At 40.1% G+C, this 27,281-nt stretch overlaps 1 protein-coding gene and 1 pseudogene across 1 annotated transcript in view; one reads left to right on the forward strand and one right to left on the reverse strand.

Moving 5' to 3' along the window:
* Window positions 1-4,521: 4,521 nt before the first annotated feature.
* SNTB2 (syntrophin beta 2) overlaps window positions 4,522-27,281 on the reverse strand; it is a 98,848-nt gene continuing 76,088 nt past the window's right edge. The window contains 3 exon segments of the mRNA XM_024763092.1: window positions 4,522-11,636; window positions 13,419-13,603; window positions 24,296-24,492. Coding sequence (XP_024618860.1) covers window positions 11,544-11,636; window positions 13,419-13,603; window positions 24,296-24,492 — 475 coding nt within the window. The 3' untranslated portion in view covers window positions 4,522-11,543.
* On the forward strand, window positions 17,129-18,300 carry LOC112411801 (ferritin heavy chain pseudogene; annotated as a pseudogene).

Below are 27,281 nucleotides of genomic sequence, written 5' to 3' on the forward strand. Positions count from 1 at the left end.
AGGCGCCGCTCCCCGCCGTGGCTGTGGGACTAGGGCCCGGACGGGGTAAGGGGCGTGTCGGGGGTGGGGCGGGACTGGGGGCCCGAGGGGGCGGGGCCAGAAGCAGAGCGGAATGGAATCCTCAAGTCCTGGATCCCACTTTGAATAAAACAGCACCTATAGGGCAGTTTTTACTCGCACAATAAGCCTGACTTCCCAGAGCTTTGGGTTCCTGATGTTTAATAGGGTATAATAATAATTAGTATCTACCTTGTCTGCCTTTCGGAGAAAATGAATGAGCTAGCTAATGTAAACAGTGTACCCCACACTGGGGCTCAGTCCCTGGTAACGGGTTATTATGAGGCCGGTGGCGCTGTCTGAAGCCAATTCTGTTTTGCTTTATACTAGTTTTCTCCTTAGGAAAGTGATTTTCTTAGGCCTCCAAAGCTGGGGGCTCTACCCAGGTGAACTTAGGCAGAACAGATTGGTTGTTCACATTCATTGAGTTCAGCATGTTTAAAAAACCAATAGGAAGGATCTAGTAAAGAAAGCTAGCCAACTGAAATAGGACCAAAGCCTAGGTGGGTGGATTGGCTGCAGACATTACAGTGGAAGCAGAGAAGATAGCTGCCTACCTAGGCTGGCCAGAAGGTAACAAGAAGTTAGGAGAGTACCTTTGGATGGACTCTGTTTTCTTGGGGAATTAGAAGGAAAGAGAATCTGCTGAGAGAGAGGGAGAGAAGGTAGAAGGCCTGGGGTGTGAGGAGAGTAAGGATGGTTTGAAATCATTTCAAATGAACTGTGTTAAGGGCAAACCTGGTAAAGGGTGGCAACTTCCATAAATGTATAGAGATGACAATTTGCTTTGGATTTTTCTCCCCGGTACTCGGCCGCTCGAGTGCGGGTTCATCCATGAGGCTGCCTTGAAGATAGAGCATCAAGGGAATTCACAGGTTTGGTGAGTGTGGTACTACAATGGAATCAGAGCCAGGTAAGGTGGGAAGTGAATAGGGAGAAAGTAAAAGTGTCAGTGGACTAATTGAGGACTCCAAAGATTGAAGGATAGTCACAGTGGGAACACACTGGAGAGGGATGCTTCAGTTTTTAATTTTGGAAATGGCTCTGTTTCAGGTATAACACAGTTGAGGGGCTACCATGGGAGCTGGAGGATGGGTGACATGGAGTGAAAGGGGCCATCATCACACACGGGGAGTTCAAGGAACCAAAAGGCCCAGTGCTGAGCATCCCTGTGGACACTGGAGTCAGGATAATGGCAGGAGTGGCAGGACAAGGCCTTTGAGGAGTCTGGGTGAGATGAGAAGGCAGACACCCTCCAAATCATGGCTTCTCAGCTTCTACCCTGAAACACTGCTCTTTTAGACACTGATGGCTGAGTGGAGAGGCTTTCATTTGATGTCTGGCACCAATGATGTTATGTTACAGTCACTATGCTTTTGCATCATTGAGAGCACAGGGCTGGGGCTTTTCCAGGGGCCTGGCACAAGACAGATACTCAATATCTGCTGGAAGAACTAATAATTAACTAAAGAATTAATAAGCAAACAAAAGAGAGGGACCTAACGGGTGGATAAGCGTGAAACAGAAACTGAGAACATATTAACTCCACTTATTTGATAAGCTGTTCCAGATGGAAGACAGAATTAAAATGAAAAGTCCCTACAATTAGAGAAGTTTGTATTAGCCTGCTAAGGCTGCCATAACAAGATACCACAGGGTGGCTTAAACAATAGAAATATATTTTCTCACAGTTCTGTAGGCTAGAAGTTCAAGATCAAGGTGCTAGCAGGGTTGGTTGGTTTCTTCTGAGGCCTCTTTTCTAGGCTTGCACATGGCCACGCTTTTGCTGTGTCCTCAAGAGTCTTTGTTCACATGAGCCATGGTATCTCTTTTTCACATTTCCTCTTCTTATAAGGATACCAGTCAGATTGGATTAGGGTCCATCTTAATGGGATCATTTTAACTGGATCACCTCTTTAAAGGCTCTATTTCCAAATACATTCTGAGGCACTGAGGGTAGGGCTCAATGTATGAATTTTGGTGGGATACAGTTCAGCCCATAGCAAGGGCTGGTGGGGTTGAGTTCCACTGGCAGTGTTCATCTTCCCTTTGTTCTGCCTACTCTGCTCTGACCTCTTGCTTAGCTTGTCTTGCGTGAGCCTGCTGTCCAGACACTGCTTTACAAGGCAGAGCTTCCGGAAGGAAGCCGCGCCTCCTAGAGGAACTTCTGTCCTTCCGATGGGAAACCAGAACTCCTCCCCGTCCCACTGGATCACTGGTCGTTGACTTTCTTCTAGGATGCTAGCTTGAAAACAGGCTCTGAGGACACCTCAATTCTGCAGTGGTGTTGCCATTGCTGGGGTGGAGGTGTGAATGGAGGAAGGAAAGGGGGAATAAAGGCACTAAATCTAAGTTATTTGTGGGCTGGCACATGGAGCACGTTTAGGCTTGATTCTGAATCAGATGAGTAACTTCATGTTCTTTTTCACTAGAGCAGAAATCAGATTCTCAGCTCCCACATTTTAGGTAGAAAGTCATTGACTTGCAAATGCCCAATCCATTTGCTCTTTTTATTTTTATTTTTAAGTAGTTGATTTACAATGCTGTGATAGTTTCAGGTGTACAGCAAAGTGATTCAGATATATATATATATATTTTTCAGATTCTTTTCCATTATAGGTTATTACAAGATATTGAATATAGTTCCCTGTGCTATGCAGTAGGTCTTTGTTGTTTATCTATTTTATATATAGTAGTGTGTATCTATTAATCCAAAACTCCTAATTTATTGCCCCCCCTTCCCCTTTGGTAACCATAAGTTTGTTTTCTATGTCTAACTCTATTTCTCTTTTGTAAATACGTTCATTAGTATCATTTTTTTAGATTCCACATATAAGTGGTATCATATATCTGTCTCTCTTTCTGACGTACTTCGCTTAGTATGATAATCTCTAGGTCCATCCATTTTACTGCAAATGGCATTATGTCATTCTTTCTTATGGCTGAGTAATATTCTGTTGTATATATGTACCACATCTTTATCCATTCCTCTGTCGATGGACATTTAGGTTGCTTCCATGTCTTGGCTATTGTAAATAGTGCTGCTATGAACACTGGGGTTCATGCATCTTTTTGAATTAGAGTTTTCATCTTTTCCGCATATGTGCCCAGGAGTGGAATTGCTGGATCTCATGGTAAATTTATCTATAAGTTTTTTAAGGAACCTCCACAGTGTTCTCCACAGTGGCTGCCCATTTGTTCTTTCTTGCACAGCACTTTTCTATATTGGGTTCTGTTGATGCTGAGGATGTGGCACTTGTTGTAAACCCAAGCTTGGACCAGTGAATCAACTCTCCTTAGCCAATACAACCTCATAAAATCAGACTATACAAACTCCAGCATTCTAGGGCTCATGCCAAGCAGTAGGTTCTGAGCAATTTGTTAAGGAGCTTCTTGGTTGGGGGCATGAACAGTGTGGAGGAGGAGGAATAAAAACAAGGTTCAGGGCTTCCCTGGTGGCGCAGTGGTTAAGAATCCGCCTGCCAATGCAGGAGACACGGGTTTGAGCCTTGGTCCAGGAAGATCCCACATGCCGCGGAGTAACTAAGCCCGTGCACCACAACTACTGAGCCTGCGCTCTAGAGCCCGCGAGCCACGACTACGGAAGCCCACGTGCCTAGAGTCCATGCTCCAACAAGAGAATGGACAAGAGAATGCAACAAGAGAAGCCACCGCAATGAGAAGCCCATGCACCGCAACGAAGAGTAGCCCCTGCTCGCTGCAACTAGAGAAAGCCCGCGTGCAGCAACGAAGACCCAACACAGCCAAAAATAAATAAATTTATAAAAAACAAGGTTCAGATGAGTAACATTTTAGAGAGGTAGGGCCAGGGCAAAATTCTGCTATCACACAAAGTGACTGATACTGAAATAAATGGAGCAGTGATCTCCAAACATGATTCTTGAGAAACCATCTCTCACTTGCCCCTCCTCTGTGTGACTCAAAGTTTGATAAAGCTCAGATTGATCCAGTGATTAAGCTCCCATCACACAGATGGTCAGTGGTAGAACTAGAACCGAAACTAAGTTCTTAAGAGTTTGGAGTTGTCCTAAATCTGTTTAAAAATGGCACCAGAAGAGGCTAAGATGTGACAACCAAACACATGTGATACTGGATAGGATCCTGTGCCATAAGGGAAAAGGAGACATTGTTGGGACGATTGGAACACTTAAATGGGGTCTGTGGATGGGTGGCAGTGTTATATCAAAGTTGACTTCCTGATTGGGAGGGCTGTAGGGTGGCAATACAGGAGAATGTCCTTGTGTTTGTAAAGTACACACTAGAGAATTTAAGGGTGATGAGCATCATGGCAGAAAAAGACAAGAGAGAGTAATGGAACAAATGTGGTAAAATGTTAACAACTGGGAAATTTGGGTGACACGGATGTAGGAGTTCTTTGTACTGTCCTTAAACCTTTCCTGTTTAAGTTTGAAACTATTTTAACATTAAAAAATGAAAAAAAAATACAAGTCTAAAAGCAGTTCTTTTATTTACAGTATAAAGGTTACAAAGGTATATATGTATTTATATATATAATACCCTTAAGTTGCAAATTTCATTGTAATGTACAATGCTCTATGTTGATGTGCAACTCAAGGGAAAGTGTTGTCTATGCATTATACTTACACAGTACACATAAAGCTTTTTTATTATTACGAACACAAATACTGCCCTGTTTTATGCCATGGGTTTTGATTTGGTAGTCTGGTGATGCCAGAAGACTTGAGACCTAAATTTTAAACAACACTTAAAAAGAAGTCTTGTTTAAATACAGGGTTCCAAAAGGAAGGAAAACACCAAAATATCACATACTTCTAATTCTTTGTAGAAGTGTCATCCTAGCTTTCTAAGTCTTAATACTTAAAAAAATGAGAGTTGCGTAGGACAGAATACATACAAGAGGGTATAATAAAAGTTTGCACAGATTAGCCAAAACAGGCCTTTATAGGTAGTGGTTTGCCACATTATTTTCTAAAGGACCTTGGGTCTGGTACCACAAGGGAAATAGATTCTTTGGGCACCCAGGTCTTATCACGCTGAATCCATCCAACAGACTGTAAACATAACACTGGAGTCTTAACTAGAGAAAAACAATCAGAAATTGGTTCTTATGATAGGGCAGGTTTGCTTTAAGGTGTGAAGAGTATCATCAAGACTGATGATCATGCCAAACCCAAAACTTGGTTTAGATCACTTCTCCTCCTCCAAATTCTGTTAATTCACAAAACAGAGGTGAAAAAATGTAACTGACACCCACCTGAACAGGACTGAGATAGAAGGAAAGCACTTCTTCCAACCTAGGAGGAACAGACACTTAACATGACAATACTTATGTGCTGGTTCCAATAGTATACAATCATTAGCACCTGATTGTCAAAGGGTAGGTTTAAAGTAAAGACCAAGACATTGAAGGCATGACCTAATTTGTGTGCACAACTCCAGGACGCTGAAAACCAAGGGGACGGAGCCCATGAGACTGTGTTCCCTAAGCCATTCCAATCACTGACCTCTCAGGGCCTTTCTGGGCATGACAAAGGATGTTGCCTGAAAGGCTGCCTCTAGTGATAGATGGAAGGCAAGCTAGATGGAAAGGGACTGTTACTGAAGGAAAACATGGAAAAATTCACACAACTGCTCTTATTTTTTTTTAGGTGCCCTTTCTACTGAGTTTGAATGTCTGAGTGTTCTAGAATAAGTGGAATTTTGCTAAGTTTTAAATATCTTCATTATTTTGATCTCTCAAATGGAGCAACAGTCCATCTACCACATGTAAGGACTTTCAGCAAATGAGATGTTTAAAGGCTGCAAATGTGAAAATGACTGGGTCAGCACAATCTATAAAGTGGGTAGATGAAATATACATTTATCTTTTCTGTTTACAGTTAAAAGAAACTTTTCTTTAAAAAGACTTTCTCATTGATCCACTTTGGGCAATAGAGCTAACTTTTTGTCGTTGTTGTAATTTATCTTACTAAGGATATTCTACACTAGTCTCCTTCACAAACTAAAGCCTGATTTTGAATTAAAAAATGATGCATGATGAAAAGACCAACCTACTAAAATGTGCTTGGAGTTCTTTCATGCTAGCATGGATCAAAGACTGAGCATCCTTTTAAATATTTTCCAATTTGCCAGATAAGCAGAACTGCAGATATGCTTTGGTAAAAATATGAGGTGGTTAATTACTTAACCTCTGACTGATAAATAGATGGCATGGTGTGATTGAGAAGTAATGGATTATGTGCTACTTGAGGGCAGGAACTTTCTTTTGGACCTTTCAGAGTGCCTGTGAAGAACTGTACATTAATAAATGCTTATTAGATGAAGAATCCATGAATTAATATATCATAAATTAGGTTTGCAGTTTCAAAAATTTCTCTAGGGTCCCAAAGAACCTTTTGTCTATTCATAAGAGACTTCTATCACTTTGGAAGAGGTGATAATCAGGTTCCAAAGGTGTACATGTGACTAGGATAAAGAGGGACTCAAAAACTTTTGCATTTGTGTCAATGGCAGGGAGGTAAGATTATTACAAAACTGAGTAAAGTACTTACAGGACTCAGAAGTTAGAAATCTACCACAATACCTAATCTTACAATAAAATGAAGTATCATTTCTCTGTTTTATCCTTTTAGTTTCAACCAATCTATTTTGTGGCAATTCAAAGATTACAGTTCATTTGGTAGATATTTGTTGACTACAATCAAATGTTCATTGGAGAGCAAGCAATCATTTACAAACGGCATATTTATGCATTATATCAAATGTAGATTCACTTTTAAAACCAGAATATGCTTTGGTTCAGTCACCTAAAATGGAAAGGAAGAATAGAGGTGACAAGAAATAAAGCTCACGTTTATCAAGTTTATAAAAGAAGAAATCTTGTTAAAATATTTTTCAAGTTAATACACAACAACCATTCTTCCAGTTGGCAGTTTAACTAGTGTCAAAAAGAGACGTGTTCTATTGTCTATTAATTGTACCTTACTTTAACTTGAAATTATCACTGATCTGCTAGATGTGTGTATGTGTGTGCTTTAGAGAAAGGGTTTCAAATCAACCACTTAAGTAGTCTATTACTAGTGTAAAATAAATTTCACTGAATATCCTTATACCATAGGAATAGCTATATTGCTCAAAAACACGTAATCCTGATATACAGCATAATTATTTTAGAATTGTCTGTCATCATACATTTATTGAGTGTCTCTATGCCCAGCACAGTGAAATATATAGCTTAAAAAGGGGGGCAGGGGTTGGGGGACTGCTGCTGTCAGTTTTTAAAGACAGTATATATAACAAAATAATTGTAGATTATCAAAAAATTAAAATAGGGACACAGAGAGAATGGTAGCAGATATCAGATTCCTCTACTTTGATCTAATGGAGAAAAAAAAAAAGCCACAATAAGAATTCAAATTTAAATGAAAGAGATTTCCAATCTCAAGGTAGGATATAATACCACCTGGCACGTAATATACCTGATAGAGATATATAAAACAAATGAATATGACTATAATCAAATTCAACTTAAAGTTTAAGCAGAATCCCAAAGAAGTCTCTTTTCCTTACACAGATACGCAGATCTCAATATGCTTTGAGACCAAAGAGATCCAGCATTTTACTTCATTGGATATTGAAAGAAAACGACCTTTGGCTTTCTAACCAGCCATTTCATTCATGGCGTCAACAGTGGATGGCAGCAACATGGAAATGTATGCTGGATATTTGGATGGTTTAAATATTATGTACAATCAATAGCTTATAACCAGTGAAAATAATAAGAACATAATTCAGCATAAATGTCTAAGATACAAAATAAGCAGAGAAAGTGCTTAAGTCTACAGGTCTTCCCTGAAAGCTTCAAATATGTTTAACTCTTTGAGTAAGTAGGGCTTTTAATAGATTTTGCATAGCAGCTTACAAGATAATTTGAATTAAAAATATGGATATAAATTAAACAAGGAGACCTGGAGGTTCTCTCAAAATTAAAAAAATCCATTATAACCTTTTCTCAAAAGTGGACACACTTTTGTCCATCAAAACCATTTACAATGAAATGTGTTTTTTCTAGGAGAAACATAGTCTTGTCCAGATTCCACACAGTTTAAATTTTTTTTAAAGAGTAAATTTTGGTTTATTAGCTAAGTGCATTTAATCGGCTGAAAAAAGCTTTGTTACCATTCTGTTAGGAGGATAAATTAAGAAAATAATCAGTAACAACTTTAATCATTTGTTGGTTAGAGTGATTTTTCCACTTATAAAAATATAATAAATAATTTGATCCCTCCTGCATGCAATAATTTTCAATAACAAACTTTGTGAGAGTACAGATGATAAAAACAAGCACTATCAGACTTTAGCTAGCCTAAAAAGTGCTAAAACATGGCTTTAAAATAGGTGAATGACATTTAGAGTAGTATTTTTGATTCCTGTACATGTCCCAATATTTAATCTGAAACTCTACTAGGTAGCTGAGTTTATAGTTACAACTACCTAATAAATACTGTATAAACATACATTAAAGTATTTCTTCATATAAAATATTAGATACTAATTTCCAGGTAAGATTTGTTTGAAGACTTCAGGAAAGGACTCACCTTTTCCAGAAAAAGTATAATTGAGCCTTTTCTTCCTTTCCTTTTTTTTTTTTTTTTTCCCCCGGGGGGAGAGGGAGCAGAGACGTTTTAGAGAATGAGGAGGAAGAATTTTCACACACCAATTGGCTGCTCGTAGGCCTCTGTGTGGAATGTGGAGAAGACGTCTAAGCCCCAGTTCCCGAGGGCACGAGGAGTGTCCATCGGAATGAGGGGGCACTACTATGCATCTCCTTTCCATTCTACACATGGAAGCCTACCACATTCTCAACAATTTTCCTATTTCAAAATGAAAAAGAAGTGAAAAGTCAGCTGTTCTATAAAAGATGTGAAATATCAAAAATGCCCCTCTTCAGTTATCACTTGAAAATAATTTGCCACATTCTGGCGTCTTAATACAAAATACCTATTTATCAAGGCTGTCCCATTCATAAAAAGCACTTCATTTGTGGTTTGAAAATCCCACAAACACAATTAAAGAACAACCTGGTCACCCATGATTGGAAAGCTGCTGAAGTATGTTAAACAAGCAGCTGAAGGGCTCTTGCTCTTGGGGCGCTAGTGGTCAAAGGAAACCCTCCATACACTTTCATTTCACATCAAGACTCAAAAAATACTAGAAACCTATGGATCTTGGTGCTATGACAGCTAAAGCTTGAGCAAAATGAGCCGAAATGCACACAATGCTTACCTCTCCTGCCCACGTTTTAATCATACCTTTTAACAGATCTTTTTCATAGAAGGAATGAGCAGCGTGGCTCAGAAGTTCTCCCAGAAAATATTCTCAGTGGCTTAGCCTTTCATACTAACACAGAAAACCTCACCAAATGGCTTTGCTGCAAAAGTCTGTAACTGCATTGTTCGACTTCTCAGATTAATAATACTCTCACTGCCAAAAGTGTCTAAGCTCCCTTATCTGAGGGTATTGTGTGTTGAAATTCTGCTTCCAGAAACCATAGCTGGATCTTCAAGATTCTTTCTTCTCTGATTTGCAAACGTATCCCAGATGGAACCAAACTTAGATTTATGAATTTTCAAAACATAAAAGAGCTCTTAAAAGATATATTCTAGTCTAGATTTCAATTTCCAGTTTTAAGTAGATCAGACTTTGGGGACTGGAGCTGGGGGAAGAACTCATTTATGGGGCAGAGGGAAGACAATGAGGTTACAATGTCCAACTAGAACTCTCTCTGCTCATGAGTCTGCTCTTTTATATGTCCCACCTATAGGTCAGTCTGCACTCAAACCAAATAGCTCTTGCTTTGCAAATAGTGCATTTGTGGGTTTTTGGTGTTTTTTTCTTTTTCATCTTTGGACTGCTACGCTTCTCCACCCTCCATAGTGCTCAAGTCCTCTTATGGCATTCCTGATAACTCTAGTAAATGAGAACTATTCCTAGAACTTTCTTCAGAGAGCAGAGAGAACATCAAAGTCAGTGTTACCTTTTCTTTAAGATCTGGGGACTGTGCTAACCTTGACATTTTACATAGCTATTATACTATTTTAAATGTTTTCAGATATATACTCCTTCATAGTTAGGAAAAAGAAGCTGAGTTCTCCAGTACCACAAAATCAGCAATCTTACTGCTGCTCTGTCCTAATGATGATATCTGACAACGCTTAGCAAAGCCCAGGTAGCTGTTCCATGGTCTCATCACCCTGCCCATTGCAGGATGCATCACTGAGCCAGCACTGAATTACAGTTGCTGACGGATGCCACTCTGCTGCCACAGAGGGAGAGGGCCAGGGCCAGGATCCTGCATGGGCTCACACAGCTCAAAGCAATGTGCCATGATGTTTGTGCTAAAGAGCGAGCTGGCTTCACTGACAAAGTGTACTCTTTTAACAAGCTGGCTCTCCAGGATTTGTCTTCCTTAAAGAGATCTGCCAACTAAAAAAGATAACGCCCTAAGGAAACCCACCTCAAAAATTATTCTTCAATATTAGATAGATGGTCTCCCTGGAATGGCAGTGATATCCAGTCATTCAAACTAATAAAGCTCCACTAACCCTAACCAAAGGCACATTTGGTAAGCAATAAAAAATGGCTTAGGCTAAAATGAGGATTTTCTTTTAAAATAAATCTTATCCCCTGGCTCCTACCAAAGATAAAATCAGAAAATCCTAAAAGAAGCAAAACTTTTCTTTCAAAGCAGTGGTTTCCAACTTGTTTTTCAAGTTGGTCACTACTAGAAAGGGAGTGGAAGGCAAGGTAAATCAAATCTTGCAAGTTCTAAGTCTTAAAGTTAGCACTTATGAGTGGCAAAGCTTGTGATGCAGTGGGAGGTGATGGCCAGGGTGGGATGCAGGGAGAGCCATGACAGATGAAGAACCCTTTGGTGACGCAATTCAAGGACTTCCTAGGGTAGAAGGAGTAAGTGAAGACAGTAAAATCCAACAAAATGTATAAACTATACGGAGTGACCAAGAAGCACGGGCTGCTGCAAACTAGCACCTGGTTAGAGATAGTTGTCCTAAGCAAAAGATCAAGGCTAAGCCTGAAACAAATTCTATTGGAAGAAGAAGAAAAGAAAAAAAAAGAAACTATTAGATGTTTGATTATGTCCAAAAAGAAAAAGAATGAGCCACCCTTCTTATCAAGGGAAATAAACCTAATTACTTAGAAACCACATTATGAAACTAGACAATAAATCAACAGCCTTATTTTGGAGCTTACTAGAGTCCTAGAATTTCTGGCAAGGTAGCTTGAAAAAGGCAAGCTCTTCTTTAAACATGATTACAGTTCAGCAGTGATTTGTATGTAGGTCCTTGTCAAGGCACTGTGCTGGAGGAGAGAGCAAAGAGCTTTCTTTTTGTGCTTTTTTTTTTTTTTTTGAGGTGGAAATACTTCTTGTGACATTCAAGGCTCTTTACTGATTTTTTTGCTGCTCATACAAGCAGTCCCATGCGAGTGACTTTGGCCGACAAGAATGTGTGCAACACAAATACTATCGGCTTCGGACAGGAGTGCAGGTCCATGGTCTGTGGAGAAAGGACATTAATTATCACTGCTATATACAGATGCTTTAATAAACAAACATGCAAAATAAAATAAACAAATTTGGACATGATGTTCTACTTTTTAAAAAGAACTTGGATAATGGATGTGCCAGATTTATGGCAACTCTTCGGAACTTAAAGGCGCAAATGGAAGTGTACTCTGAAGTAAGGTTATTCTATGTCAAAATTAAACACCAGTGTGAAATTTCACATCCACAATTAGGACACTATTGGTGGTATACTAGATTTCACCATGCCACATAGGAAGATGTAAAGGAAAGAGGAATATCCTATATGGAAACCACTGACTGTAAGTATATTTCCCAGGGGGAATCACAGTAAATTCAGCTGAAGTGTGACCATCTATGTGTATGATTTTTGATACCCCTTATTGGTTTGTGGTGGGAATGACAACCCTTGAAGCTAGTTGGGAGGGCTAGTTATACCTTTCTAAGCACAGGTCTCTAATTTGGACAGCTGACATCAGATGAACAGGCTTTTGAAGTCCATGGCTATCCATAGTTTCCTAAAGGTTCATCATTTAAAATAAGATTTCTAGGGCTTCCCTGGTGGCGCAGTGGTTGAGAGTCCGCCTGCCAATGCAGGGGACACGGGTTCGTGCCCCGGTCCGGGAAGATCCCACATGCCGCGGAGCGCCTAGGACCGTGAGCCATGGCCGCTGAGCCCGCGCGTCCAGAGCCTGTGCTCCGCAACGGAAGAGGCCGCAACAGTGAGAGGCCCGCGTACCACAAAAAAATAATAATAATAAAAATAAAATAAAATAAAATAAGATTTCTAGCCACAGTTTTCTCATTTGGAGTTTGAACTTCATTATCCCTAAGATCTGTTTCAGTTCTAAAATTTCAAGATTCTGTTTTTCAAATTTACACCTATCGTGACTGTGTCAATGGACATAAGATTTCATGTATAAGACAAGACTTGAACTACTGGCTCAATACTGATAAGAGAGAAAAGGCATGACTTTGACTTCTTTATCATGATTTCTGATTTCTAAAGTACACCTGACACACTTCTCTAGTTCTCCAAGGGGACTCATGAATTCCTTTTGATATTTCCTTTAAAGGACAAGGAAGTCAAAAAAGATGATGGCGGGCTTCCCTGGTGGTGCAGTGGTTGAGAGTCCGCCTGCCGATGCAGGGGACATGGGTTCGTGCCCCGGTCCGGGAAGATCCCACATGCCGCAGAGCGGCTGGGCCCGTGAGCCATGGCCACTGAGCCTGCGCGTCCGGAGCCTGTGCTCCGCAACGAGAGAGGCCACAACAGTGAGAGGCCCGCATACTGCAAAAAAAAAAAAAAAAGATGATGGCTGTATGTACATATCTCCATATCTTTTTTTTCCGATCAGCAGAATTTCTGTAGCAACTGTCACTTTATTACTTTTAACTCTTATCCTAACAAATTGCTGATAATATCAATGGATAGAATTCATTTATTAAAGTTTGCCAGGTTTAGTATTTTGTATCTTATATTTGTTAAAAGCCTGTTTCTTAAAATGGCTATTTATTTTTTCTTTCTAAAATTCAAACAAAACTTTTAAAAAAGGGAATGAGTTCCTAATGTGGGAAAAAAAACAGTGAAACCCCAAAACCAAACCCATGCATCTTTGAAAACTGAAGAAGAATTTCCTGGCTCCAAATGGAATATCAGTCTGTAAGCCCATAATTTTCTATAGAAGAGGTAAGAAGCAATAGGAAGAAAGAGAATACCTATTAGAATAAACATGTTTTTCAGAAACACACTTACCAGTTCTCCCTCAGGACCACCAAAATCCAGATACAAATTTCTGATGCCATCATCAGCAGACATTTTCAGCCTTTCGAAGGGGTAGCGGTACAATATGCTGCTGGAACCTCCATTTTCCCTGGAGATAGTGAACCCATTTTCATAGTGGACAGTGAGTCTTACCTCTTGGCCATTTAATGTGCAGCCTATTGAAGACAAGAAAAAACATCATTAATAAAGTTACTACTTCAGTTAGAAAGTGATAAAGGCTTCTCCTGACTTCTAAAAAGGGAAAAGAATCTTCTTGAGAATGTGTGATACTTAACCTATTTGGAACATCCTGAAGTGAGTCTTGTTTTGGTCACTCAAGTCAACATCTTGTTTGAGATGAGGAAGAATTTCCATAACTTTCCTTGACATCTGATCTGATTCAGTTCAATTCAGTGAGTACCAAGTGAATACTTGTGCTGACAGTAGGCTGTATATGGTACCGGAAAAGTAAGAGGTATGGTCCCTGCTCTCAACACCTCACAAACGACAGGCATAGACATGAAATCCCTAACTGCTTAAGGTAGATGGTATAGAACATGACTGAACACCAAACTGAATAAGGCCAAAGTCAAGGAAAGGTTTCCTGGAGATGGACTTGAGAAAGGCCCTAAAAAATGGTCACACTTGATAGGTAGTGAGAAGTAAGAATAAGGTTTCAAGTGGGCAAGAAGGAGGAACAACCAAAGGAGAAACAGCACCTTTCAGGGCAGTAACATGGATTGGCTGGTATTTGAGAAGTCACACTGTCAGTCCTATCAAAGATAAAATTCAGAAGATATATCTGAATTGATGGGACCAAAAAAACCGATCATCAAGACTGGCAAATGTCTTCTGTCAAGACTGGTGAAGTCCCTGTTTCACTAACACTTGAGCGGTTTTGTTGTCAGTACAGAGGCTACAAGTGAAAGGCCCTCTGCGACAAGGGAATTAACATAGTCCTCTGAGAGCTGAGTTTACAATCACCTAAAGGACCAGAGTTGAGTGAGGCTTAGTCACTGTGAACAGGAAGAATGGCTCCCAAACAAGCAAGTCCTCATACTCAGACCAATGTATCCTTGTGCTGGACATGTGAAAAACACTCAATTAGTCAAGGCAGCTGGCATGTTCAAGAAATAAGGAAAAGGAATAATAAATATTGGCAGTGTCCCTTTCCAGCACTACTCGAATAGGAGAGTTTTGAACAGTGAACTTTGAATATTAATTACCTTCAGAAAAGGAACCTGGTCGGGGGGGACATGGATAAAATTAACTACCTGTGGAAGTAATCTAATGCAATAATCTCTAAATGACTGGCTGAGGGGTTTGGAAGGAGAACAAAAAGATCCCAATCAAGGCAACCAGGGTACAGTTTTCAAGAGAATTTTATTCTATTAATATCCCTGAAGCTATAACTTAGTAGGGTATTGAGGTCTGATGACAAGAGACGGGTCAGTTCTAGTCTAGAAAAGAAATGCTCAAAGAATGAGGTCCACCCAAGTCCTTACAGCACTGGCTGGAGAAGGTTCAATGCAGGCAGGGGAGGATTTCTGCCTGCAGGTGTGTCCCTAGTGGAGTGAGATCTGGCCAATCAAAGGCAGCCAGCAAAGGCAAGCCATTAATCCTCAACAAGCTTTTTGTATAAGAGATTTCTTAAATGTTCTGCTTAGGATTGTTTCCCCTCAGGAGGGAAGGAAAGGAAAGGAAAGGACAGCAAATGTCAGTGTCTGTGTGTGTTACTTTAAAAAAACAGAATACTGTTTAAGATTACCTCAACCTTGAAAAGGAGAAGTAAAGGTCATACTGAGTATGTTTAGGTTTAGAACTCAGTTTGTTGAAAACTTATAATACCAGATAATATTGAATGAGAATATGAACTGGCCATAAAAATGTTGTGCCTAATAGTCTTAGTTAAATGGCTTCTCCCTGAATAGTAATAAAACAGTTGAGGCAATGTGATTGCCTCACCCTCAGAGGGTCTCAGGAGTAATGAACCAAAGAGAAATAAGCCTCTGACTGGGCCTCATTAACAAAGCTCTGAGCTCGTCCAGGCTGCTTATTATAACCATCCTGATGTCTTTTTAAAAAAAATAAATTTATTTATTTATTTATTATTTTTGGCTGTGTTGGGTCTTTGTTGCTGTGCGTAGGCTTTCAGTAAGAAATTTAATATACTAATTTTATTGACAGGGTAGTTATTAGAAATATTAAAAGACACACAACAGCAGCATTCAAGGACATCAAATATTGAAGTTTAAAAGAGAGGAAGAAACTACAGTTTTTGAGGTAATCAAGGGAGGGAGATAAATAGTCAGCACTCAGAAGTGGGTGCTTTGTGCTCTTTGTGTCGGGTACATCGTGGATTGGTGGTGGGCAGAGCTGAAGATAAGGGAAGCAACCTCATGAGCCTGGACTCAGAATAATCTGAAAACATACATGAAGACTAACTGTCCAGTGGAATTGTGAATTATGTTTTAGTTTTTTTGGTTTGTTTGTTCATTAATTCATTATTCATATTAAAAAAAATTCTCTGCTCTCATAAGGCAGCAGAGAAGACAGACAGGTAATCACAACCAATCTATACTGGAAAAAAAATGGTTTTGAGGACTTATTATGTGTCAGACACTGTGTTAGGTGCAGGGAGATACAGAGCTGAACAAAAGATGGTTCCTGTTTAGACAAGTGAGAAAGAAAAGGAAATATGGATACAGCAGAATGAAGTAAGTGCTATAATAGAGAAATGGACAAAATACTGTGGGAGGATAGAGGAGGGGGAAGTAGATAAACTCTGGGGAATTGGAAAAGGCTTAATAGAGGTACTATTTCAGTTAGGTTTAATAAAAAGTACTTTGTTGGGTATGTACTGTACACAATAATTAGTTATCATGAATTTTAACTCATCTAAAAATGAAAATAATAAACTTTCAGGGTTTTTCAGAAAAATTTATTACCAAGTAATATGCAAAACAGCCAACCTCATGTCTTCTCTAATTCCTCTCACCCCAAGACCTTCAATACCCACCCACAATCTGGGGTAGGGGTCAGGAACAAAGTGATGATCAGGGGTGGGGTGGGAGACAGCAGAGGAGCAAGGCCTATAAAACCACATAAAGCCAGGAATCTCGAGTTTCCCCCATGTACTCATCCAAGCTCAGGCATTCTAAACAAAGTTCACTGATGAGACCTTATATGATGAATAAGCTGCACTTGAAAATTCTCTGACTTCACCTTTAAGGTTTCAATTATTGTACCCATTAATTTTTTAAATAATAGCTTTATTGAACTGTATGGTATCACTTATATGTGGAATCTAAAACATACAACAAACTAGTGAATATAACAAAAAAAGAAGCAGACTCACAGATACAGAGAACAAACTAGTGGTTACCGAGGTGCAGGGGGGCCACATAGGGGTCGGGGGGTGGCAGGCACAAACTACTGGGTGTAAGATGGGCCCAAGGATATACTGTCCAACATGGGGAATATAGCCAATATTTTGTAATAATTGTAAATGGAAAGTAACTTTTAAAATTGTATAAATTTTTTTGAAGTTAAAATAAACAGACTCTTGGGAGAGCATGGGGGAGGAAGACTGAGTGAGGCATTGAGGGGAACCCTAGAAACAGATGGAGGCAGAGGATGGAGGTTCAGAAGAAGAGGAGGAGACAGAGGGAGACTGCAGGAGTTAAGCCCCAAGGAGGGCTATGTTCCACTTCGCTTGGAAGAAGACCCAGGAGGACCACGGGTGAGCTCACAGCGTACCCAAGGACTGTCAGAAATGAAGGGGCTGCTGCATAGTGACCCCACGGACCTCACCGAAACCCAGGACAGATGACAACGGTCACTGTCACGCCTGACAGTTATTTCTGTGTGCTTCCTGACAAGCCTGTGACAACTTGAGGGTAGTGAGTAGCTATTCTATTTAAAATGTTCATTAAACTGAATTCACTGAATTTTTTCCCTTTTCTCCCTCAAAATGTAGAATGTCACATGGTATTTTTAAAAAAAGCTTTATTGACACATAATTCACATACCCTACAATTTACCCATTTCAAGTATAAAACTCAATGGTTTTTAGTGTATTCAGAGTCGTACACACTCATTTATTTTTAATACATAGTTTTGACTGCTTAATCGTATAAACGATTCTGGACTCAGTCTTCGCAGAGAGTCGCCGCGGTTTCCTGCTTCAACAGTGCTTGAACGGAACCCAGCGCTCGACCCCCGCTCCGGCCGGCCGCTCAGCGCCAGCCCTCGCCACCAACTCACTGCGCCCTCCGGCCGCCCCAAGGTCCCCGCCGCCGCCTCTCCTCCGCCGCCCGCCATAACGACCTCGTCCCCCTCGTAGGTGCGCCAGAACTACCACCAGGGCTCGAAGGCTGCCATCAGCCGCCAGATGGACCTGGAGCTCTACGCCTCCTATGTCTACCTGTCCGTGTCATACTATTTTGACCGCGATGATGTGGCTTTGAAGAACTTTGCCAAATACTTTCTTCACCAGTCTCGTGAGGAGAGGGAACATGCTGAGAAACTGATGAAGCTGCAGAACCAACGGGGTGGTGGAATCTTCCTTCAGGATATCAAGAAACCAGACCGTGATGACTGGGAGAATGGGCTGAATGCAATGGAACGTGCGCTACACTTGGAAAAAAGTGTGAATCCGTCACTACCGGAACTGCACAAACTGGCCACTGACAAAAATGACCCCCATTTGTGTGACTTCATTGAGACTCATTACCTGAATGAGGAGGTGAAATCCATTAAAGAATTGGGTGACCACGTAACCAACTTGCGCAAGATGGGGGCCCCCGAATCTGGCATGGCAGAGTATCTCTCTGACAAGCACACCCTGGGAAACAGTGATAATGAGAGCTAAGCCTTAGGCTGGCTTCCTGTAGCCACGGGGATGACTTCCCTGCATCAAGGCAGTGCATGCATGTTTGGGTTACCTTTACCTTTTCTGTAAGTTGTACCAAAACATCTACAAGTTCTTTCCTTAGTACCATTCCTTCAAATAAAGTAATTTGGTACCCCCCCAAATAATAATAATATAAACTATTCTGTTTTTCATTTGAAAATCTAGAGTAGTGGTTCTCAACCCATTATGTTCCAAAAAACCTTTGGACGTTTTAATGCCCTAGCCTACTGAATTAAAGTCTATGGAGGAAGCAGAAACTAACACACCATTGTAAAGCAATTATACTCCAATAAAGATGTTAAAAAAAATAAGATAAAATAAAATCTATGGAGGTAGACCTTAGGTATTGATATTATTAAAAAACTCTCCAGGCTATTTCACAGTGCAGTTGAGGTTGAGAACTACCAATCGAGAGCATTAACGCCTGTTTGGGGGGTACAATTCTAGATGATTAGGCTGACCTTATTTAATTGGGTAAATATAAGACACTGGGATTGGGAAAAGAGGGCCAATCTTTGGGCCCCAGCACAATCCATTATTTTCAGCCCTAGACTTCCCAGGAAATCCTCAAACTAAAATTCTAATATTTTTTCCAGCTTCTCAGTAATATTATATTATAAAATTCTTTATAATGACGGTTTTGGTGTAGGGGACTAATCAATGGTTCATTAGGCAAAAAAATAAAAAATTGCTTTTCAGGTTATAGAAGTATGATACAACTTTAATAATTCAAACAACATAAAAGTAGCCTGCAATTGCACTTGGTGTTAGGGATCGAGTAAAAGCCGGGGGTGTCTTTGGCACAAATTACTCAGGAATAAAAGGCAATGCCCACTTCAACAGCTAAGATATGGGTGTACATCTCCACCCAATTCCTCCTCTCCTCCCTCTGTCCCTCTTCCTGGCTAAGACCAATCCCTCCACCTGTGTTTTGGATCCCATCCACTGGGATCCCAGAAACTGTCCAAGGTTGATTATTCCTTCTTCCTTTTGCATTTTCAACACCTCCCTCTAAGTCAGGTCCCTTCCATTAACTTTTTTAGATGTTCAGGTCTCTCTCATTATTATAAGAAATGCCACTACTCAACTCTTTACCTTCTTCTTTCTACCACTCCCCTCCCCTCCTCTTCACAGCAAAACGTCTTAAAAGAGCTGTCTACACTCAGTTTACCCATGGTTCACCTTCCATTCAACCCTCAGCCCTCTGCAAGCTGCCAGTGCCATCACACCCCTAAGCGTCTCTCTCCAAGGGCACCAATTATTTCCATGCACCTAAATCTGACCCACGTCTTTAGCTCTTGTCTTGATACTTGTAGGACTCATTGTTGGCTGTCTACCCATATTTTATTTCTCCATTATTCCTTTACAGCCAAACTCCAATTTTATTCAGGTTTCTAGTCTCTCCTAATGTGTTTCAGGGAAGGACAACCTCAACTTCAAGGGAAGATAGCCTCTGGGCCAGTCAGAGCATAGCTTTCTCCTGGTGACTGCCATTGGTCCAGGGTGTGCATATGAACCTATGACTGGGAAGAGAAGACCCACACCCCCCCCTTTACGCTTGCTCTCTCTCTTCTATCTAAAATACATTTCTTAAATGTTTAAACTAATTTTAGAGGGCATTTTCTCTTAATTCCAGCCTAAACCATCCAACTGATACATTTAACCCTACTGGCTATTCCTCTCCTTGAAATCCTCTTCCTTAGGCTTCCATGACACTTACTGTCCTCACCTGCCCTGGTTTTCCTTCTACTGCTCTGGCTACTACTTCACAATCTGCTAAGTGGCAGGGACATTGGCTTTTTCAGACCATGGGGATATTGTTGAGTGTAATTACGTATATTAAAGATAACTTTCTTTAAGTAGTTCCCTAATGGTAAAAAATTTAATAAAGCTAAGAGGAAGAAAAGGCTCATTAACTAATAATAAATAATAATAAATCTCATTGTTACACCAAGATGAATACTGGTAAATACAATCTATGTTTTCTACTTTGTGTCTTTTAAAATGAGAGACTGCTAGTGATTACCAGTGTATCATGAAGAACAAAGATGCTAATGTTAGGACTTTCCTTGTGGTCCAGTGGTTAAGAATCCGCCTTCCAATGCAGGGGACACAGGTTCGATCCCTGGTGGGGGAACTAAGATCCCACATGCCGTGGGGCAACTAAGCCCCGGCGCCACAACTACTAAGCCCACACACTCTGGAGCCTGTGTGCCACAACTAGAGAGAAGCCTGCATGCTGCAATGAAAGATCCTGCATGCTGCAACTAAGACCCGATGCAGCTAAAAATTAATTAATTAATTAATTTTTAAAAAAGGACTCTAATGTCAAAGTAAGTCTATGCTACAAGTCCTGTTTCTGCTGCTCTGGGGCCAGTTACTTGGTAGGAGGGCTCTGGGGGCTCCAATGTTTCCAGTAAGACCCTTTAGCGGCTGCAGAGCTGTGTCACCCTGGGCTCCTCTGGGCCTTCCAGAACAACCCAGAAGAGAGTGGGTTTTGCAGGGTGGGCTTTGAGTGGGCTGCCCAGGATGCTCTCAAAGAAAGGCTGAGGTAGCATTCTCTGTTACTGCATGGAAAAGCCAGCCCATCAAGTATAATTAGTGGGCTAATCACACTCAAGGGTTATAAAAGAAGAACATGACGCTTTGTTCCTTTCTTATAGCTATTTGGTCAAAGGCATGAAGCAGGTCTTATTTGTTTCTATTTCTCTCATCACAAAGCATAGCACTTTGTAGACAATTAAACACTAAGCATTTGTTGATTTAATGAGTTAAGAGAAACTGATAATGTATATGTCCTCCAGGAGTTTAATTTGCCCATAAGAATAAGTCATTTAAGAGGAGGAAATGCAGGGGCTTAAGACACTGCATTTTGAAAGGATTCCAGTTCACGTTCCAGCCACACTAACCCAAATTCCTTTATCTTGAAAATGGAGGTAATAAAACTTGCCTTACAGAGTTGTGTCTTAGGGTTAGATGACACATGTATCTCATTTATGACTTATAACAACCCCAACATGTACTTATTATTCTTTTTGTTTCTGTCTTTCCTACTTCAAAGGAAGGGGCTACACCTACCTTATTTATTTTAGTATCATCAGTAAAAGCAGAGTATATACTCAATCAATATTTGTTGAGTAAAGGAACAAAAAGGGGTTCAAGAGAATTTCTATGAAATTGAGAACAACATGGTTAAAGCAAACTTTTTTCATATATGCTAACACTCTAAATACTTTAAAATGCCCATTTTTCTTCTCTTGCACATTCTCTGCATATTTTTAATGCAACTCCTACCTATATCTTTTTTTTTTTTTTGCTGTACGCGGGCCTCTCACTGTTGTGGCCTCTCCCGTTGCGGGGCACAGGCTCCGGATGCGCAGGCCCAGCAGCCATGGCTCACGGACCCAGCCACTCTGCGGTATGTGGAATCTTCCCGGACCGGGGCACGAACCAGTGTCCCCCGCATCGGCAGGCGGACTCTCAACCACTGCGCCACCAGGGAAGCCCCCTACCTATATCTTCTACTTCTTAGTCTTCATATCACCAAGCTACAGAAATATAAAGCATCTTCATGAAGTTCACGTAAGATTTAAAAACTTTAAGAGCTTGGATAATTGTTATGATGAAATTAAGCTTTTAAAAGCATACTTATTAAAGTTCAAACAACTACACACACTAAAGTGTATGTATTTTCCTATTTTCAATTCCTGTGACAAATGGAAAATGGTTTTATGTAACTGAGGGTGTTAACTGCATTCTCTGCCTGGTCATCTTAAAGTTATATTTGCTAGAAGGAAAAAGTCCTTGTGTACCAGAAGGATTACTGATCAATTCTACTCTAAGTATAATCTAATAAAGGCTTAAAACTAAACACACATTATAAAGATAATGTATGGCATTCACTAGTCAAATCTTACAAGTAGTCACTGAAATTCTTCTAAATGCGTAAACTATAACCAAACACATAAGAGACAAAAAAAAAGCTCAACTGATTTCTTTTTGTCAACTTCCTTTCTTTAGACCATAAACACCTGAATATGTAGTATGATGTGCCTCAAATATAGTTTTAAATAAACCTTTCGAATCTCCCAATAGTTTAACAGAGGGTGATAACATGCATCTGAAGGACATGCTGGCTTATGTATGCATGTATGCATACAGGTATGTGTACACTAAGCATATACATCACATTAAGATGTAACAGACTACATGCCTACACGCATGAGTACATGCATGCACGCCTGCACGCACACACACAAACAAATTTTAAAGAAATTCTGGTTCTCATCAAAGCAGTTTACTTTCAGCCAGTTTAATATTTCTGGCACAGCTCTAAATACACAGTAAGTGATTCGTAAGTACATCAATTGATCTGAATTGTGGAAATGAAAGTATTACCAAGGTAATATTAAGATAGAGCTGTGAATGAGAACAAAAAAGTTCAAAGTTACCAAAAAATATGTTCTTTTGTCCATCTAAAAATATAAGGAACCAGGTGGTCCTTATTCTCCCTCTCATCAAGTCATCTGTATTTAAACAACTGTGAGCCAAGGACTGAATAGATTTTGGTTTCCTGTAGTATGAAGTTTAGCTGCCAGACACCAAAGAAACAACACGAAACTAAAAAGTGTTAAAAAGCCACGTTGCACTCTTTGTTTTGGGAAACATATCTCTCAGGATCCTTGAAGAAGATTATGGTGACCCCATATGCCAGCGATGAGTGTGCTGGCCTGACCCCTGGGACTCCACACAGGAACACAGAGCATCCAGACTTTCCAACTGAGGACTTCCCCATCCCAGAAAGCACATTCTGCGGCCAAGACAAAAACCAGAGCCCCACAGTCCTTAATGTGGTGACCAACCACTCCATAGGGAAAATGGGTAGGAGACTGACAAGTGAGAAAGTGAGAAACCACACTGCTGATGTGGTGGCTTTGGTCAAAATCCAAGGTGGGATCTAGGCATTGGTGTCATTGCTTGAATCATCATTGTGGTTGCGAGGAAAATATAGAGTAGGTCCTAAATAGTTGAAGAATTGTGCTACTTTGACAACATTGAAAAAGCTGTCCTTGTGCCAGTGTTAGAAGATGACCCATGGAAATGCTGCCCAGGCAGTTCTAAAGCCATGGAGATCCCTAACTTTCCAAAAGCAATGAAAGGAATATAAATCAAAAGACATTCTGCTCTCAAATCATTTTCTCTTTTTGTATAAATTCTGTAAAACTAGGTTTATAAAATAAAATACATAGAAAACAGGAGCAAAACTAAGTAAACCAACTTGCAATCAAGATATTCAAAGTAACTAAAACCATATTAGAAACTGTAACTGTGTCTTCATTTTGACTACTCTGTTCTTGTTAAAATGAAAAGCAATCTGGAAATATCTATACATAACCATATACACAAATATACATGTATGAAACCATACTTCCAAATTCATACAGACAAGCCACAAGAGGGCACTTCAACAATGGAAAGAGACCATGAGGCTTATTTCCTTTAGATGCTTATTTCAGTACCTACTGGGCAACACATTTTCAAACTTTGGAAGAGAGACTCCTATTCCAAATTCTCTTTACTTTTCTACAGCTATAAGCTTTGCCAGATGCTCATATTTTTAAGGGTGTCTATCCATGTTCCAAATCTTCTTAACTAGAGGGTCAATGCACCTAGTATTTAGTAAATGAGTCCTTACACTATAAAGATTTAAATAATGAACAGTAAAACTACCATGTTGTACAGAGTGTTGTAAATGTGTTCAGAGCCATGTAAAAAGCTTATGAAAACTTTGCTACCGAAACAGAAACCCAGTTTCTTTCCATCATGATCACTTTAAGGTCCCTTATTTCAGAATATTTTTAAGTCTGGCATACAGGATAATGGTTCTTACTTTAAAACAAAGTATAACAGTTCCATTTAATTACTATTAGAAATGAAATGCTAGGATCTGTACCTAGAGAGACTTCCTTGATCAGCTCAGCAGCAGCATGGCAACCCTGAACAAGTATCCGGGTCCAGGTCGATAGATCCCGATGCGTCTCCACCCGGAAGAGATGCATCTCAATGCCCTGCCGAGAGCCTGTCCTGGTAGCAAACGTAAGGTCAGATCCAAGTGAGGGTGATCGACATCCGGAGCCAGAATGAACCAACCTAGAACCACAAACAAAGATCAAAGGTAATTAATGCACTGTCAGAGGAAAATGTCAGCAATTTATGCTGATTAATAAGCAGAAATTATAAAAGCCATCAGCATTTTGGTTTTTTTTGTTTTTTGTGGTACGCGGGCCTCTCACTCTTGTGGCCTCTCCCGTTGCGGAGCACAGGCTCCGGACGCGCAGGCTCAGCAGCCATGGCTCACGGGCCTAGCCGCTCCGCAGCATGTGGGATCTTCCCGGACTGGGGCACGAACCCGTGTCCCCTGCATCGGCAGGCAGACTCTCAACCACTGCTCCACCAGGGAAGCCCCATCAGCAGTTTTTAGATAAGTATATTTCAAAACAAGATTATAGTCTTTGAAGTAGATATCATTCTGTTTTCCCATAAAATGACCCCCTGGTGTCACAGGCAGAACACTAGGCTGGATGGCCCAAGGCCCCAGTTTCCCATTAGCTTTTTTTATGCTCCCAAGAGGCCATGCGTATCAAAAAAAGATTCAATTTTGATTAAGGGCTTCCCTGGTGGCGCAGTGGTTGAGCGTCCGCCTGCCGATGCAGGGGACACGGGTTCGTGTCCCGGTCCGGGAAGATCCCACATGCCGCGGAGCAGCTGGGCCCGTGAGCCATGGCCGCTGAGCCTGTGCGTCCGGAGCCTGTGCTCCGCAACGAGAGACGCCACAACAGTGAGAGGCCCACATACCGCAAAAAAAAAAAAAAAAGAAGAAAGCTGAGTATACCAGAAACTAACACATTGCAAATCAACTATACATCAATTAAAAAAAAAAAGAATAAAGTGGCTATAAACATCTTTGTATAGGTTTTTTTAAAATATAAATTTCCAACTCCTTTGGGTAAACCAAGGAGTGGAATATCTGGGCTGTATGGTAAGAAAATGTTGGTAAGAGACCACCAAACTCTGTCAAACTGGCTGTACCATTTTGCATTCCCACCAGCATTGTATGAGAGTTCCTGTTGCTCCAAATCCTCGCCAGTGTTTGGTGTTGTCAGTGTACCGGATACTGGCTATTCTAAGTGTGTAGTGGTATCTCGTTGTTTTAATTTGCATTTCCCTGATGATATGTGATGTGAAACATATTTTCATATTCTTATTTGCGATCTGTATATTTTCTTTGGTGGGGCGTCTATTCATGTTGTCATTGGCCCATTTTTTAATGAAGTTGTTTGCTTTCATTCTTTTTTTTTTTCTTTGGCCTGTGCCGCGTGGCTTGCAGGATCTTAGTTCCCCAACCAGGGATCGAACCCATGCACCCTGCAGTGGAAACATGGAGTCCTAACCACTGGACGGCCAGGGAATTCCCAAGTTGTTTGTTTTCTTACTGTTGAGCTTCAATAGCTCTTTGTATTATTTTGGATAACAGTCATTTATCTGATGTGTCTTTTGTGAATATTTTTTCCTAGTCTGTGCCTTCTCTTCTAATTCTTTGACACTGTCTTTCACAGAACAGAAATTTTTAGTTTTAATGAAGTCCAGCTTATTAATGATTTTTCATAAATCATGTCTTCAGTGTTGTATCTAAAAAAAGCCATTATAATACCCAAGGTCATCTAGGTTTTCTCCTGTTACCATCTAGGAGTTTTATAGTTTTGCAATTTACACTTAGGTCTATGATCCATTTTGAGTTAATTCTGGTGAAGGGCAAAATTTTTTTACATGTGGATATCTAGTTGTTCCAGCACGATTCGTTGAAAAAGACTGTATTTGTTCCATTGTAGCGCCTTTGCTCCTTTGTCAAAGATCAGTCGATGGTATTTACAGAGGTCTATTTCTGAGCTCTCTATTCTGTTTCACTGATCTATATATTTGTCTGTTCTTTCATCAACACTACACTGTCTTGATTACTGCAGCTTTATAGTAAGTCTTGAAGTTGGGTAACATCAGTCCTCCAACTTTGTTCTTCAATTTTGTGTTTGTTCAATTTTGTGTTGTTCTTCAATTTTGTGTGTCTGGGTCTTTTGCCTCTCCATATAAACTTTAGAATCAGTTTGTCAATATCCATAAAATAACTTGCTAAAATTCTGACTGGGATTGCATTGAATCTATAGATCAATTTGGGAAAAACTGACGTCTTGAAAATACTGTCTTCCTATCCATGAACATGGAATATCTATTTATTTAGTTCTTCTTTGATTTTGTTCATCAGAGTTTTGGAGTTTTCCTCATATAGATCTTGAACACATTTTGTTGATTTATATTTAAGTATTTCATTTTGGGGGGATGCTAATGTAAATGGCATTGTGTTTTTAATTTCAAATTCCACTTGTTCATTGTTAGTATATAGGAAAGCAATTGACTTTTGTCCACTGATCTTGTATCCTGCAACCATGCTATAAGAGCTTATTAGTTCCAGGAGTTTTTTGCCAATTCCTTTCAATTTTCTACATAGCTGATCATGTCTTCTGAGAACAAAGATAGTTTTATGTCTTCCTTTTCAATCTGTATACCTTTAACTTCCTTTTCTTGCCTTACTGCATTAGCAAGGACTTCCAGTATGATGTTGAAAGGAGTGGCAAGAGGGGAACATCCTTGCCTTGGGCCTGATCTTAGTGGAAAAGCTTTGTGTTTCTCATCATTAAGTATGATGTTAGCTGTAGATTTTTTGTAGGTAGTCATTATCAAGTTGAGAATGTTCCCATTTATTCTTAGTTTACTGAAAGTTTTAATCATGAATGGGTGTTGCATTTTGTCAAATGCTTTTCCTGTATCTCCTGATATGATGAGATTTTTCTTCTTCAGCTTGTTGACGTGATGGGTTACACAAATTC

This window comes from Neophocaena asiaeorientalis, unplaced genomic scaffold (assembly GCF_003031525.2).
Source record: "Neophocaena asiaeorientalis asiaeorientalis breed wild unplaced genomic scaffold, Neophocaena_asiaeorientalis_V1.1 scaffold678, whole genome shotgun sequence".
In the NCBI taxonomy this organism is placed as follows: domain Eukaryota; kingdom Metazoa; phylum Chordata; class Mammalia; order Artiodactyla; family Phocoenidae; genus Neophocaena; species Neophocaena asiaeorientalis.